At 45.9% G+C, this 15,047-nt stretch overlaps 2 protein-coding genes across 6 annotated transcripts in view; one reads left to right on the forward strand and one right to left on the reverse strand.

Moving 5' to 3' along the window:
* LOC309805790 (uncharacterized protein) overlaps positions 1–15,047 on the reverse strand; it is a 460,110-nt gene that overhangs the window by 419,410 nt on the left and 25,653 nt on the right. The gene's annotated exons all lie outside the window — the stretch shown is intronic.
* Positions 1–15,047, forward strand: part of TRPC7 (transient receptor potential cation channel subfamily C member 7) — a gene marked incomplete at both ends in the record, with an annotated part of 124,448 nt that overhangs the window by 100,818 nt on the left and 8,583 nt on the right. The window contains 3 exons of the mRNA XM_082623993.1: positions 7,739–7,934; positions 13,296–13,517; positions 14,159–14,239. Coding sequence (XP_082480119.1) covers positions 7,739–7,934; positions 13,296–13,517; positions 14,159–14,239 — 499 coding nt within the window. The remainder of the gene's footprint in view (positions 1–7,738; positions 7,935–13,295; positions 13,518–14,158; positions 14,240–15,047) is intronic.

The following is a 15,047-nucleotide window of genomic DNA, read 5'->3' on the forward strand; positions in this document are numbered from 1 at the left end:
GGATGAACCACGGTGACTGTCTGCACGTGGTGGGGGGGGGTGGAGAGGTGGGGAGAAGGAGGATGGTCTCCAGGCTTTGACATCGGTAAGGCCCTAAAAGGCTGTGGGGAGGGAATCAAGGAGAGCATGATGGGGAAGAGGGCAATGTCCCAGTGATTCAGGAAAGATATAGGGGCTTTGACCTTCCCCAGGACCCATACCCAGCAGAGCTGAAGTCAAACACTCAGATCTACCTCCCAGAAGCATGGGTGAAGTGGTCCATATCCTAAAGGACTGCAGGAGCAGTGGGGCCCTAAAGAGGGCCCATCCTCAGCACCAAGGGACAAGCAGAGACTTGCTGAAGGGGTGAATGGGGCCCTTAAGCTAAAAGTGCCATGTTGTGTTTTACAAACAGAAGAGCCTGAGACTTCCCTGGCCCAAGGAAGGGAGAAAAGGGAGATGGTCAGGTGAGCCATACAGGCCCAGAAACATCCAGAAGGGAGTGATGAGCCAGAGGGGCCTTCTGACAGCAAAGGGCCACAGCCCCAACAAGGATTCACCTGCAGAGGAGGTCCCACTAGGGCAGCCAAGGCTGGATTATACTGTCTGCCCTCATAAAACTCACTATAACCAATGGCCAGTTAAGAGAAATCAGCACAGCATCATGGGACCGTGGCCTCTGCCATGTGCTCTGTGCTGAGCATGCTGACTGTGTTTGCAGGTGCGAATGTGGAATGGAGTCAGCCTCCTGGGCTTTAATGATGAGAGATTTTCCCAGGATCCTGGGTCCGTGTTGAAATATGGGCATCCTTGACACAGAAGCATTATCATCATACTTTAGCATATTTGAAAGTTATAATCTCACCTTTCATCTTATGAATTCAAGTTAGGCATAAGGGTTTGGGGGGAATGAGAGAACTCTTCATGCCCATTTTCCTGTGGAGAAACTAGTACAGAGAGGTCTAAGACTTGATGTGGAGGAGATGGCAGTGGTCAATGCTGTGGCCCAGGTCAGGCTCATACAGGCTGGGCATCTGGAAATGACTTTTATGTGTCAAAAAGATAGTTTGGGTCTAATGTAAATTCTTATCTTCACATAATTCTCCAATAAGTGATAAAAATATAGATCTTTCCCTGAGCTACTTTAGAATGATTATACCTATTATAGCAGACATTCTACTATCATATAATGTTTATTTATACCCTCTCCTCTTGTTTATTCATGACATGAATTTTAAAAGCCTGGTACCTTTGCGCTTCTGGAACAGGCTGAAAGCCCACAAAGTTTTGAGGAAAAAGACCTGATGGTACATAGAAAATGTGCTCTTTTGGATGAGGCCTTCACAGCGTATTTGCAGGCACTCCCCTCTATCTTATGCTTAAGGGACTCAGGTTCTCTATCTTATTCTCAGACTGAGTGTAGCATCTTAAATGGGGAAATTCTGACCTTTTATTCACTAAAATTCAATTCTAGGATGGGAATAAGGTTTAAACTGTCATTCTTCAAAGTGACAGTGACAGGAAACTGGACTGTCCAGGGTTCGCTCTAGAATATTAACAGAAAAACAGCTGTTAAGTGGGTCTGAGGCAAGCTAAGACCACATCACCCTGTGCCTCAGTTTCCCAGTTTCAACCATTCATTGACAAAAGATGTTTCCTGAGCCCCCACTGTGGGTCACACATTGTTCTGGGCACTGATGGCAGAGCCATGAGCAAGTCATGACCTTGTGGAGGTCACAATGCTCTGTGAATGGGAAAAGAGGGAAAAGAGACAAAATAATAATAATGATGATGATGATGATAAACAAATAGACAAATAAGAACATCTTCGTTTAAGTGCTGACAGCTAGGAAGGAAATAAAAGTGTCATGCAAAAGAATAATTAGAAACGGACCTCCTTCAGACATGGTCAGAGAAGGTTGACATGACCACGTGACAATTAAGTTTAAAGTCAGGGGCACAGCACCCCGAGTGAGGGGCGAGCCAGAGTGAGGTCAGGGGAGCCTTGGCTGGGTGACTAGGTTTGACTGTTAGCCTATGGAAAGCTGCTAAAGGAGAGAGGCAGGATCTGATTCATATTTTTAAAGGATTATTCTGAGAATTGATTGTAGGGTATAAGAGTCTTTCAGGCACTGTGCCAGGCAGTGTTTTATGCACCCCTCACAAACATTCTATTAACCCTGTGAAGTAGAGATTATTGTTTTCCCATTCTGCAGCTAGAAAAAAAGAGGCACAGTGAGACAAAGTTATTTAGCAAAAAGCTCACAGTTAAACCCAGAAACTGTACTCTGCTTTACAACAGCCTCACCTGAACACTGGGATCAGGAACAGGGAGTCAAAATATGCGATGGGGACTCATTCATTCAAAGGACAGTGAATTTATTTAGCACCTTCAGTGTGCCAGGCTCTGCACTAGGTTTGGGGTTTCAAGGGGGAAGAAAATATAGCTCTCCCCTAAAGGAGCAACTGGGCTATCAGTGGGAGAGTTGGACCCTCAGTACGAATAAATCCGGGCTTTGTGCATCCCAGTTCCTTGGCCCTGATTCTGGGGCCAGACTCTTCTACTTCTGGACCGTCTAAATCACGCCTCATTTAGGGCCCAGGATAAACCAAGAGGTGATTCAGAGGACCATGGCGGGGGTGAGGTCCAGACTTCCTCAGGCATTGGACGCTCTTGCCCTGACTGCCCTCAAGGCTGGCCCAACTGCTCTCAGTCTCCAGGTCTGGGCATTAGAGAAGCACAGCCCTGCTGCAGGGGTCTTTCTAGATTCCAAGCACCTTCTAGCAGTCCCCACTGGGATGGCAAGTGAGCATTGTTTCTGCTTCAGCAGAACTCTAGCTCAAGGCCAGCTACTGTCTTCGAACTTGAGAAAACAGCCTTTCAGGAGCTGATTCCTCCTGCTTAATTTGAGGCTGCTACTTGCAGATTTGGGTAGGTAACCCTGAACTGAACTGTTTGGGGTGGGGGGCAGAGTTCCATAACGCTGAGGGGAGGGCCTCATGGCATCCTGAAGCAGCAGCAATTTCCATAACAATTTCCCCAAACCCTCGCCCTGTTAATCCATTTGTTCTCTGAGGCCCATACACAACTGCCTCTTCAGACAACCTGTTATTAAAGTCCTGTTATCCAGGTGAGACAGACCTGGTAGAGAACGGAACGGATTACCTCGTTCCTGCCTTCTGCATGATATGTCAGCCCCAACCTTCCCACACACACACACCCCCGCCCGGTAAGAGGAGGGTGAATCACGGTCTATTCAACATCACTCTCAGGCACTTTTCCCCTTTGACTTCATTAGGAGCAGTTCTTATGCTAGGGTAGCCTATTGATGAAACCGTAGCCCCTTCCACTGCAAGCCAGAAGTCAAACAATCAAAGACAGCACAGGCTGGAGAAATCAGAAAGAGGGTTTGCATGAAATCAAGGGTTGGTGATGATCCCTGCAGATAGGAAGGAAAACGGGCCTTGTTCAGAAAAGTCAGTATGCAGCTGAACTGTTAACTCCATTCAGCCCTGTGTGGAGGCACCTGAAGGTTGATGGGGTTGTATGTGTTCCTGGGTAGGGCAAGGCGACCGGGGCATCCTTGCCCACAGCCTTATAGCACTGGCTCACACCAGTGGGCTTGCTTTAGACTGGGACCTCCACAGAGACAAACAAGTTCTATGCCCCCTGCGTCCTGCTCTGTATGGTGCCTGGCACATAGTTGGAGTTCCGTGAATGTTTGGCAAATAAACACACGAATAAAAATAATAAGTACCATTTATTGGACTCTTACTATACACTTTAAATGGGTTGCTCCATTTAATCTTCACAGCAACTTAATAATAAGGTACTATTATACCTTTCATAGATAAGCAAACTGAGGATCAAGCAGGTTTTGTAACATGCCCAAGCTCACACAGCCGGTACATGATGGGGCTGGGATTTGAACCAGGTATGCACCTTTGCTTTCTTACTCCTCCGGCTATCTCTGTGAAGGTTCCTGTGACTGACACAATTGGAGGAATCTGTGGCAAACTTGGTAGAAAGCCAGAGTGGGTGGGAGGAGGATATGGAACCAGCAGCCACCATCCCTATCAGTAAAGAATCTCAAATTTAGCCTAGGGACCAGCTATCTGACAATGGGGACTTTTTGTGAGACAAGTGGCTTCATGGTGAATATCATCTACGTCAACTGCAAGATACTTTCTTCTTGAAAGACAGTCCCAGACCCCTGCAGTGACTGGTCTTCTGCACCATGCCCTGTATCCCATAGCTCCTGAAAATTATGGGCGATGACTGGTACATGACTCAGAGAGCATCATTACCTCACAAGACATTGGGGCTTGCTCCAGTGCCCAAGCTCTTGGGAGGAGGAATGTACTACTCACTCCTCTCCAAGGCCAGCGTTCTCTCTAAGCATATATTATTATAGGTTTCCAAGGTCAATGTAACACAACGCAGTGAGGACACGTTTCACTTATTTCCCACTACATATTAAACCAGAAGACACCACTAACCTGACCTATCAAGTTACTTGTGGAGCTCTTGTCACCACAAAAAGCATCATTTTCCTGAAAGATTTTGTCCTCCTTTTATTTTTCAACAAGGATGTCTGTCATTTTGTATTGATTTATAAGAGCTCTTTATATAAGAAAGACATCATCCATTGTCATATGTGTTGCAAATACAAATCCTTTCCTCAGTTTTTTGCCTTATATTTTTACTTAATATGTTTTCAATATCTACAAGTAAAGTTTTACGTGAGCATATCTTTCACACTTTCCCTCTGTAGTTTTGAAACATCTCCCAGGCCAAGATTATATAACTACTAATATTTTATTCTGGCTTTGACTATATAATTTTTAAGCATTAAATGCTTCAATTCCATTTAGAATTTATTTAGTTAGATGGTTTGAGCTATGGATAAAATAGTGTGTTGCTTACCACTTAGCCCAGCTAACTGGACATAAACTCAGCCCATAATGTCCCCTCTGAGAAACAACAACAACAGCAAAAGTAGTCTATTCAGTTAGTCCACTGAAAGTTCATGTCACGGGGCATGAGTACAAATGAAAGTCCCCAGAGGCCCCAATAGTGAATCTAGCCAGTATGGATGATCCAAGACAATGAACCCAGCTTTTCCTTAAAGGAAGTCTTTGTTACTGCAACTCATTTCACCCCATGATAAGAGGAAGCAAGGGCTATAGACACTCCCTAAAGAACTTAGAAGAGTTTGTTAAAAAGGCCTAGTTTGGCTAAGATCCCTTCCTGCCCAGCCTGATGCAGAGGATTATTGCTTTGGAGGGGGGTTACTTCCACTCAGGCAATCCCAGTGAGTCTGGGCCACTTGTAATTAGATTCTCCCGGAGGTCATGACCAAATTCAAGTCCAGAGGTGAATCCTGAAGCTATAGAATAGAAATGAAACAGGTGTGAAGATTGTCTGACACCCAGACAACAAACTGAACAGATCAGCATTCCAAGCCTTGGGGGTGGAGGTGGGGTGTTAGAGGAGGGGCAAAGGCATAGGTTTAGGGATCTGTAAATATTCTTCTTTTACTGGAACACATACTGCTTAGTGGGCTGGCTCTGTCCCCTCCAGATTATTAACACAGAATGCCTAAGGGAAGGCACCAGGGATAAATCACAGCTTAGTAACAAAATTCATAGCAAGAATCAAATGAGAACAAAACGTATGCTGAATCTAGGCCATTTTCCCTCATCAAAATGCAGAAGGTTTTCCCTAGATGTGTTCTAGAATTGCTTAGAACTGCTTGCTTCATTTATGTCAGCCAAAGGTTTGTGGGGTTTTCCAAGTTAAGAAAGGGAAAATGAATTTCTGTTAAATGTCCCTCAGTTGGATGTATTATCCACTTCTTAAGTTGTTCCTGGTAGGTACATTATCCTGGACCAGTACCTGTCTGCCCAGCCCCTCCCTTGGACAGCGTGTCCTCTGGTTTTCACCTGACCCTGCTAGGAAGGGACCAAGTATCAGAGAAATCATGTCCTGCCATCTCCTTTCAGTTTTGATTTGGGGCTCATTCAGTGGTTTTAGATCCTCTCTGCCACTGTTCCCTTCCACTAGAGTGATAAACGAAAGATTGCTTCTTAATGGAAGGTAATACCTGCAGTGAATCATGCCCACACATTGAGCGGCATCTTTTTCACACAAAATGGATGCTGCTTCTCAAATGAGGAAACAGGTTTCCCCCTTTCTCAGAATAGCATCAGGAGCTAGAGCTCTAAAATAATAGCTTGATACCCAGTCTTTATTTCTAAACCCCTAACTAAATTCCTTCTTACTAAAACTAAGATAAATTAAATATTCCCAACTCACAGATTTAAAAGAAAACAAAAACAAATAATGACAACAAAAACTCAGTTCAATGTTCAGTTTTCAGACTCTGAGATGCACAGGGAATGAGCAAACAGCTGGCTAGACACACACACACACACACACACACACACGTACTCTCTCACACAGGAGAGCTGAAAATTCATGCAAGTCAGTGCTGGACTTTTAGCCAAAGTGACAAGTACTAGTATTTTTGTACATCTTGTCAAATAAATGCCAATCCTTAAAAAACGCTGATTTTTTTTTCCCGAGATCTAGCTAATCCTGGCCATTTGTGGTAAGTGCTAAAAATCTGAAATGTTAAAGAGAAAAAAGAATGTGCTTTCTCATAATAGGACCCAAACTCTGGATGCAAACTAAAAGACCTGCACTTAACCATTCACATATTATCACACACAGGCATGTTCTAAACCACCCAACCAAAATCCAGCTTTCTAATTGAATTCTGTGTCACAAACCTGATATAGGGTCAGAGCCACAAAGTATAGACTGTGAAACGTGCTTGGACCTTACTCTTAAAACCAGTGTATTTGGTAACTTGATAATCTCAAGTGTCAAAAAGCAGTGTCCTAAAAGCCAGCTCTTCCTTGGGCAGCCCTTACAGTACATGCAGTGTCTACCTTGAGTGAGCTGCAGGGTGAGGTTTGGGCAGTTACCTGGTGAATTTGATCAACATGGACACATCAGACTCATCACTCTCATTCCTGAAAATTCATCCCCAGTTTAGAGCACCCAATATATGTGGCTGGCCTCACTACCCAGAGCCAGGATGGTGGTAAAGCATAGTGGTTAGAAGGACCTACTTTTGAAAACCTCTGACATGCCTGGATTTGCACCCACTTGCCAACTGAGTGCTCCTGGGAAAGGCACGGAAGGCTCTGAGTGTCAGTACTTCCATCTGTCAAATGGAGGGAATAAGCCAGCCTACCACAGAGGTGGTCACGGGGCTTAAGTGCGCTGCCCTGTGTCAAATGCCCAGCAAGCCCCAGTCGCCAATGATGCTGGCTCCATTAGCGAACACCATCCTCTTCCCTCTCCTGTGGGGCTGGGTAGTCTGAGAAGAGACACTCAACAGACTATTGAAGGAAGAGTGTGCTTACTGAAGCTAATAACCTACAAGGGCAAACATTTGCCCTGGTGGTTAATTTTAAATGTTTAAGTAATTGCAACAAGATAAAAACTGATGCTGCAGCCAAGAGTCCCAATAAAAGGGTTGAATGGAAAACAAAGAGTCTACCCTTTACCATGTTCTTTCAAAGTCTTCTTAGAAACCTGAATATCTCATGACTTCAGAGTACAGATACCAGCTAGCAGCCCCAGCCCTACTCCAGGGTAACCACTGATGTCTGGGTAGTGGAATCTCTCCTGTGAGAAGTGTCAGCAGATGCAAACCGCCTGAGAGGACTGTCCGTTTCCTTGTAGGGTTGAAGAAAGCTTCAAAACCTTATTTTGGTCCATCTTTGGCTTGTCTGAAGTGATCTCGGTGGTGCTGAAATATGACCACAAATTCATCGAGAACATTGGCTATGTTCTCTACGGTGTTTATAATGTCACCATGGTGGTCGTGCTGCTCAACATGCTAATAGCCATGATCAACAACTCGTATCAGGAAATTGAGGTAAGACCAGTTAATTGAAAATGCTCTCTCTCCCTGGGTTTAATTTGCGTTGCTGTTTTCAGCAATGAGGGTAATGACGTCAGAAGCTCATGTGTTATTAAATGTGAAGGCAGAACAGCAAACAATAGACATTTCCCTTGGATCGCTCCAAGAAGCACTTCCAGTCAACCTGCCATGACACACGGCAGGCACCATGCATGCAATGGCCCAATGAGGGCAGAAAGAAACAGGGTCACGAATCTTTCCTCTTTTACATGTGTCCCCTCAGGACAGAATGCAGGTGACCCATGGCAAATGGGAATGACTGCTTCTTCCACCCTACATTCACTTCTGCCTCTCCCGAGTTATTTATTAAGTACCTACTGTATGCCAAGCCCGTGCTAGGCACTGGCGATACAGAGATGACCAAGACACGATCTCTGCCCTTGAAGAGATTCTCACTCAGTTCAGTGAGAGAAAACAGATACATCAATCAACAAATTACGGTGCAATGGGGCCAGCGCACCCAGAGAAGTCCTAGAAGGTGTAGGAGGTGCAGAATAGAGAGTGCATGACGATGGGGGCGCCGAGGCTTGCAGAGGTGATACTTGAAGGCCGTTCAAAGACTGATTTTGCTAGACAGACAAAGGAGTCAAGACAGTATATCAGGAGGCAATTTATCAAAATCTAAAATGCACAAACCGTGAACTATTGATTGCAGCCTTGTTTGGAACAGCAAGAAATGAAAAACAAACTAAATGAGCATTACTAGGAATCTAGTTAAATAGATTATGATGGATCTGAACAGTGGGAAACTGTGCAGCTTTTAAAAAGGATGAGGACTTTCTCTATATTCTGATGTGGAAAGACCTCCAATTATAATGGTAAGTAGAGAAAAGGCAAGTTGCAGAACAATGTATATATTGTACTCTATGTAGAGAGGAAGAAAAAGGAACACATATTCCTTTTTGATCATATAATCATTTGAAAAAGAAAAATAACCTGAAAGGGTGCACAAGAAGAGCACAGCAAGGGGCGCCTGTTGAGAGGTAGGGGTTAGAGGTCATGGTGGGTATACAGGCTTTCTCTTTATACGCTCTTATGCTTAGAAATCATGTCATTGTTCTACTTATTAAAAGTCAAATAAATAAATGCAACATTAAAACAAAATAAAATGCACTGGCCCTTTGACTCAGCAAATCCGTGCAGAAATATGATTTTACATAGATGTTCATTAAAAGAAAAACTTGGAAATAGCCCATCAATATAGGAATATTTAAATAAACTGATATAGCACAGACTTTAAAATACTGTTTATAAACAATGAGAAAGACCTTTTTGTGCTGACAGAGCAAATCTCTATGATATTGTTAAGTGAAAAAATGCAAGCTGTAGAAAAATATCCATAGGCAAATCTCATGTATGTAATAATACAAATGTGCAGATACAGAAAGCAAAGGTAGAAAAAGGGTATCCTCTGGGGAGGGGAGTGAAACAAGAAAGGAGATTTGAAAGGACTTTTGCGTTTGCTTGGTATACCTCTGTACTTAAGTCTTTTATAAGAAACAATTACCTGTGTATAGGAAAAAATTAAGACTTCCATGTATTTGTTTGCTAGGGCTCCCACAACAAAATATCACAGACTGGGTGGCTTAAATAACAAAAAGTTATTTTCTCACAGTTCTGGAGCCTAGAAGTCCAAGATCAAGGTACTGGCAGGACTGGTTTCTTCTGAGGCCTTTCTCCTTGGCTTGCCTATGACTGCCTTCTTGCTGTGTCCTCACAGGGCCTCTCCTCTGTGTATCTCTTCCTGTCCTTATGATGACACCAGTCATATTGGATTAGGGCCCCACCCTTACAGCCTCATTTAACCTTAATTACCTCTTTAAAGGCCCTCTCTCCAAATATAATCACACTCTAAGATACTTGTGGTCAGGGCTTCAACATATGAATTTTAGGGGAAAGCTTTGGTCCATAAAATCCCTCCAAAAAAGAGTATTCTAAACTGTAGGAATAGCATGTGCCAAGGCAGGGAGGGATACAACAATGTGGTATACTCAGCACTGCGCTGCAAGAGTGTAGACTGAGCAAGAAAAAGAGGTAAGAGGAGAGAGGAAGAGGTGAGCCAGTGTGAAGCCTTAGTCTTAGCCCCCAGCCTCACCACCCTGCCACCCTGCCACCTACAGGAAAACGCAACACTGTGTCAGCAGACAAACAACATATATATATATACATATATATATATTTAAGTGTTTTACAGACTTGGTCACCTATGTGGATAATGAGCTGTTGCTAACTCACCCTCCCTGCCCTCCTGGGCCTCAGCATCTCCACATGTAAGAGAAAGCAGATGGTCCCTGGAATACATGGGTCTCTGGAGCACTCGCCCCAGGTGTTCTGCCCCATCCTATCGAGCACATTGTGCGTTGGTCCAAATGAACGTAACGTGGGAAGTCGCGTGATTAGCATGAGTGATGCCCACTAGTTTGGGGCAGGAGTGAGCAAGCCCACGGCTTATGATGTCAAGTTATCCACCACAGGGCGGTGCCAGGAGACAGAGAGAGCCCACTGCAGCCCACTGGGCGCTGGGCTTCTCCTTGTCTGGTGAGAGCAAATGTCCCCACTGTCTTACTGGTGATTCGTGTACAAGGACCCTGAGATCGGCTGCCGGGACGTGCCTAGTGTTCACGGCCACAATGAACCTTAATGAAGTACGTATTTGTAAGTTCTTACAGGAAAACACTTATTTATTCAACAGATCTTGAGCACCTACGTCCGAATCCATGGACCTGCCTGCCACGTCCCGCCCCCCCCAGCCCTGCCATTGCCCTCCTGTAGGCAGACAGGCCTTCTCCCCCTGAGCAGCCCCAGCCATGCGCCCTGGCCCCCCTGCCCTCTCCCCTCCTCGGGATCAGCCACTGCACATTAGCCCTCCCCACCTACATCCTCCCCCTCTCCCCCTCTCTAGCTAATCCTGCCTCTCAGCATTTAAATGCATCTCTTGATCTTTTTTTTTTAATAAATTTATTTATTTATTTTTGGCTGCATTGGGTCTTCGTTGCTGTGCATGGGCTTTCTCTAGTTGAGGCGAGCAGGGACTACTCTGTTGCAGTGCTCAGGCTTCTCATTGCAGTGGCTTCTCTTGTTGCGGAGCACGGGCTCTAGGTGCGGGGGCTTCAGTAGTTATGGCACGGGGGCTCAGTAGTTGTGGCTCACGGGCCCTAGAGCACAGGCTCAGTAGTTGTGGCGCACGGGCTCAGTTGCTCCGCAGCATGTGGGATCTTCCTGGGCCAGGGCTCAAACCAGAGTCCCCTGCGTTGGCAGGTGGATTCTTGACCACTGTGCCACCAGGGAAGTCCCATCTCTTGATCTTTAAAAAAAAAAAGGGGGCTTCCTTGGTGACGCAGTGGTTGAGAGTCCACCTGCCGATGCAGGGGACACGAGTTCATGCCTCGGACCAGGAAGATCCCACGTGCCGCGGAGCGGCTGGGCCCGTGAGCCATGGCTGCTGAGCTTGCACGTCCGGAGCCTGTGCTCCCCAATGGGAGAGGCCACAACAGTGAGAGGCCCGCGTACCACAAAAAAAAGAAAAAAAAAAAAAGTAACTACAAACAATCCTCCCTCCATTTCACTTTCCAGCTCTGAACCTCTTTGTCTCCTGCTCTTTACTGCCTAAGAAGAGTTGTTTACACTTCTCACTGCCTCTCCACTAATTAACTGCTACTCTTCTCCACCCCAGCCCACCCACACTTGACCTCGTTGAGAACTACTCACCCCTTGGATCTCAGCTCAAATGCTAGCCCTCGGGGCAGCCTTCCCTGACCCCCAGGGGCAGGACCCCCAGCACCCAGTGCCTCCCCCAGCTCTTAGCCCAGCTCTAGATACAAAGAGCTGATGAGTTAACATACTCGTGTCATTGGCCGGGCTGCGTGTCCCAGGACAGCAGGATTGCCATCCCCAGTACCTACCTAGCACAGGCCAGGCACACAGTAGGTGAGCGCTAGGTGGGCACATAGTAGGAGGTTTGCTGAGTGACTGAAAGTTGAACATCAGGCAATGTATTAAGCTATGGAGATACAAATAATACTTACTGAGGGTTTACTAAGTATCTGACATTGTTTTTCCTGCATTAACTTCTTTAACTCCCACAAGAGCCTATGAGGTAGGTATTATTAACCTCATTTTACAGATGAGGAAACTGAGGCCCAGAGCAGCTAAGTCACCTGCCATGGTTACACAGCTAGTAAGGAACAAAGGCAGGGTTTGAACCCAGCCAAGCTTCGGAGCCTGTGCTCTCTCCACTGCATCACCCTTCCTCTCAGGTTGGCAGTCCCTCCCACACCTCTCTGCTGTACAGCTGAGACCAGGAACGACCCCTGCCCTCACAAAGCTTCCAGTCTAAACGACCTGTATAGCATGTCCACATAGAGCAGGCCAGGTGCTGATGGGGTCTCAGTAAAAGCAAGCCTGCTGGTAATGACTTTATACTCTCCTGGCACATCCCAGCAGCCTCATGTGGGCCCCTGCTGGGCTCACAGCCCCTTGCAGTGTAGCTCGGGCCTGTGGGGAGAAAAGCCCACTGCTCACAGAGCACATATTCAGTGCCGACCTCAGGGCTACCGGAAGCAAGCTATCACCATGAGCAGAGGAGCAAGCCCAAGGCCACTGCCTACATCACACAGCTAGTAAGGGTCTAGCTGATTCCAAACCCCACGCCTCTCTCCTGGCCTCAGACTGCCCTCCTAGGACAGGGGCCCAAGGAGCATCCCTACAGAAAACACACACCTGCTACCTCTCAGGGGGGCCCACTCAGTGTTTCTGGCATTGCCACCAACCCAGAGGTAACAGATCTGGGCTTTAAATCTACCACCACCACCACTAGGGAAGAGGGCATGGCCAGACTACCTCCTGCCAGCTCATCAGGTTTGCTCCCCTTGAATTACATACACTAGACCTCTTAACATCATTTGACAGCATTCTGACCAATAAGAAATGCACTTTCTAATAGGAAACACATGATGGTGTCTGATATAGTAGCCATGAACCACATGTACTGAGCACTCAAAATGTGGCCAGTCCAAATTGACATGTGCTGAGTATAGAATACATGCCAATTTCGAGGACTCGGTATGCCAAGAAAATCTGAGCTATCTCATAAATAATTTTTATAATGATTACATGTTGAAATGATAACATTTTGGATCTATCAGATTAAATAAAAAACATCACTGATATTAATTTCACTTGTTTCATTTTACTTTTTATAATGTGGCTCTTAGAAAATGTAAATGCCCTTGTGTGGTTCTCCTTTGTGGCTGACGTTATGTGTCTGTTGGATAGCACTGCCTCTGATGGTGTGCTGTTATTTTCCTTGCCTCACAGGAGGATGCAGATGTGGAGTGGAAGTTTGCCCGAGCAAAGCTCTGGCTGTCTTATTTTGATGAAGGAAGAACTCTACCTGCTCCTTTTAATCTAGTGCCAAGTCCTAAATCATTTTATTATCTCATAATGAGAATCAAGATGTGCCTCATAAAACTCTGCAAATCTAAGGCCAAAAGCTGTGAAAATGACCTTGAAATGGGCATGCTGAATTCTAAATTCAGGGTAGGTAGCGTGGGACTTATGGGGCTAGAGAGGCAGCAGGAGGGGGAGGGGGAGCTGTGTGTTTGATTCAGATGGTGCCCCTGATACAAGGGAAGTCAGGAGCCCGGAGGGACCCCGTGCTTTCCAGAATCAGCCAGCACATCAGCAAAGCTGCAGCACCAGCATGGGCAGCCGGCCGGCCGTAGTGCCCCTCCTCCTGCGGGCTGAGCCGGGACCCCACTGAGGGACTCCTTAGTGGACTCGGAAGCAGATTAGCTCTTCCCAGAAAGTATCTGGATTATGATTCTGGGAAGAAAGGTTCCCTGCCCATTATCTCCCCCTCCTGGAGATTCTCAATTATTAGCATATTAAAATCTCTGGGGAGTCTTGGAGGAAGGACACCCACATCACTTTAACTGAGTGCTTTCCAAACAAAGCTGACCAAACAGTCATTTGTAACCCACTGACATCCTACAGAACTAGAGGCCCCAGGAACATGTTCTAGAAAGCCAAGTAGCAGTGGGTATAGTGACCTCCTGAGGGTCCTCATTTTAGAGACAGCCCCGTATGCAGGTCCTGTTCGAGTCCTAGCATGTATGTATGTACAATCATGTATCATGTATTATATATTATATATTATGTATTTTCTATTTTTTTCCCAGAAGACTCGCTACCAGGCTGGCATGAGGAATTCTGAAAACCTGACAGCAAATAACACTTACAGCAAGCCCACCAGATATCAGGTAACCACCCCTTTCCCAGGTATGGGCAGAAGTGGACTCCGTTAAGACACCGATTTAGTCACATGGCTCTGTCACTCCCCCCAGAACACAGCTTCATTCCTTCCTTCATTCGACAAATATTTATTGAGTGCCTACTGTATGCCAGGCACCATGCTGCTTCCTGGGGATACAGACGTGGTTCCTATCTTACTGGTACTTCCAGTCCATAGAGGGGGAGACACAATGAGCAAGTAAACACACAAATAAATATGTAACTTCAAATTGATAAAAGTGCCAAGAAGAAAACAATCAGATGTTAAAATGGAGAAAAATAGGGAGCCCCTGCTTAGATATGGCTGTCAGTGGATGTATCTTCAAGGAGAGGACAGTTAGCTAAAACCTCAGAGATGAGAAGGAGGCAGCCACGTGGGGCCTTTCAGGCAGAGGAAGAGCATCAGCAAAAGCCAGAGGGGAGAAGCTTGGTGGGTCCAGAGCAGCTAGAGCTCTGAGAAGGGGAGAGGGGAGGGCGATGAGGTCAGAGTCGAAATCAGGGGACTGGAGCAAGGTCAGGAGGTGGATTTTACTCTGATGTACCTAGAAAGGCAGTGGGAGGAGTTTAACTTGGGGGAGGGAGAAGATGATAAAATTTTATTTATGCTTTAAGAAGACGACCTAACTGCTATAATGAGAAGAGACCGGTGAGGACAAGAGTGGAAGCAGGGAGACCAGTGAGGAGGATGTGACAGTCATCCAGGTACAAGGAATGGCGACTTGGAGTGTGAGAAGGGTGAGGGAGAAAAACTGACTGACTCAACATACGTTTGGGATG

Source organism: Mesoplodon mirus, assembly GCF_964341445.2.
Source record: "Mesoplodon mirus genome assembly, chromosome: 5".
NCBI classification, from domain to species: domain Eukaryota; kingdom Metazoa; phylum Chordata; class Mammalia; order Artiodactyla; family Ziphiidae; genus Mesoplodon; species Mesoplodon mirus.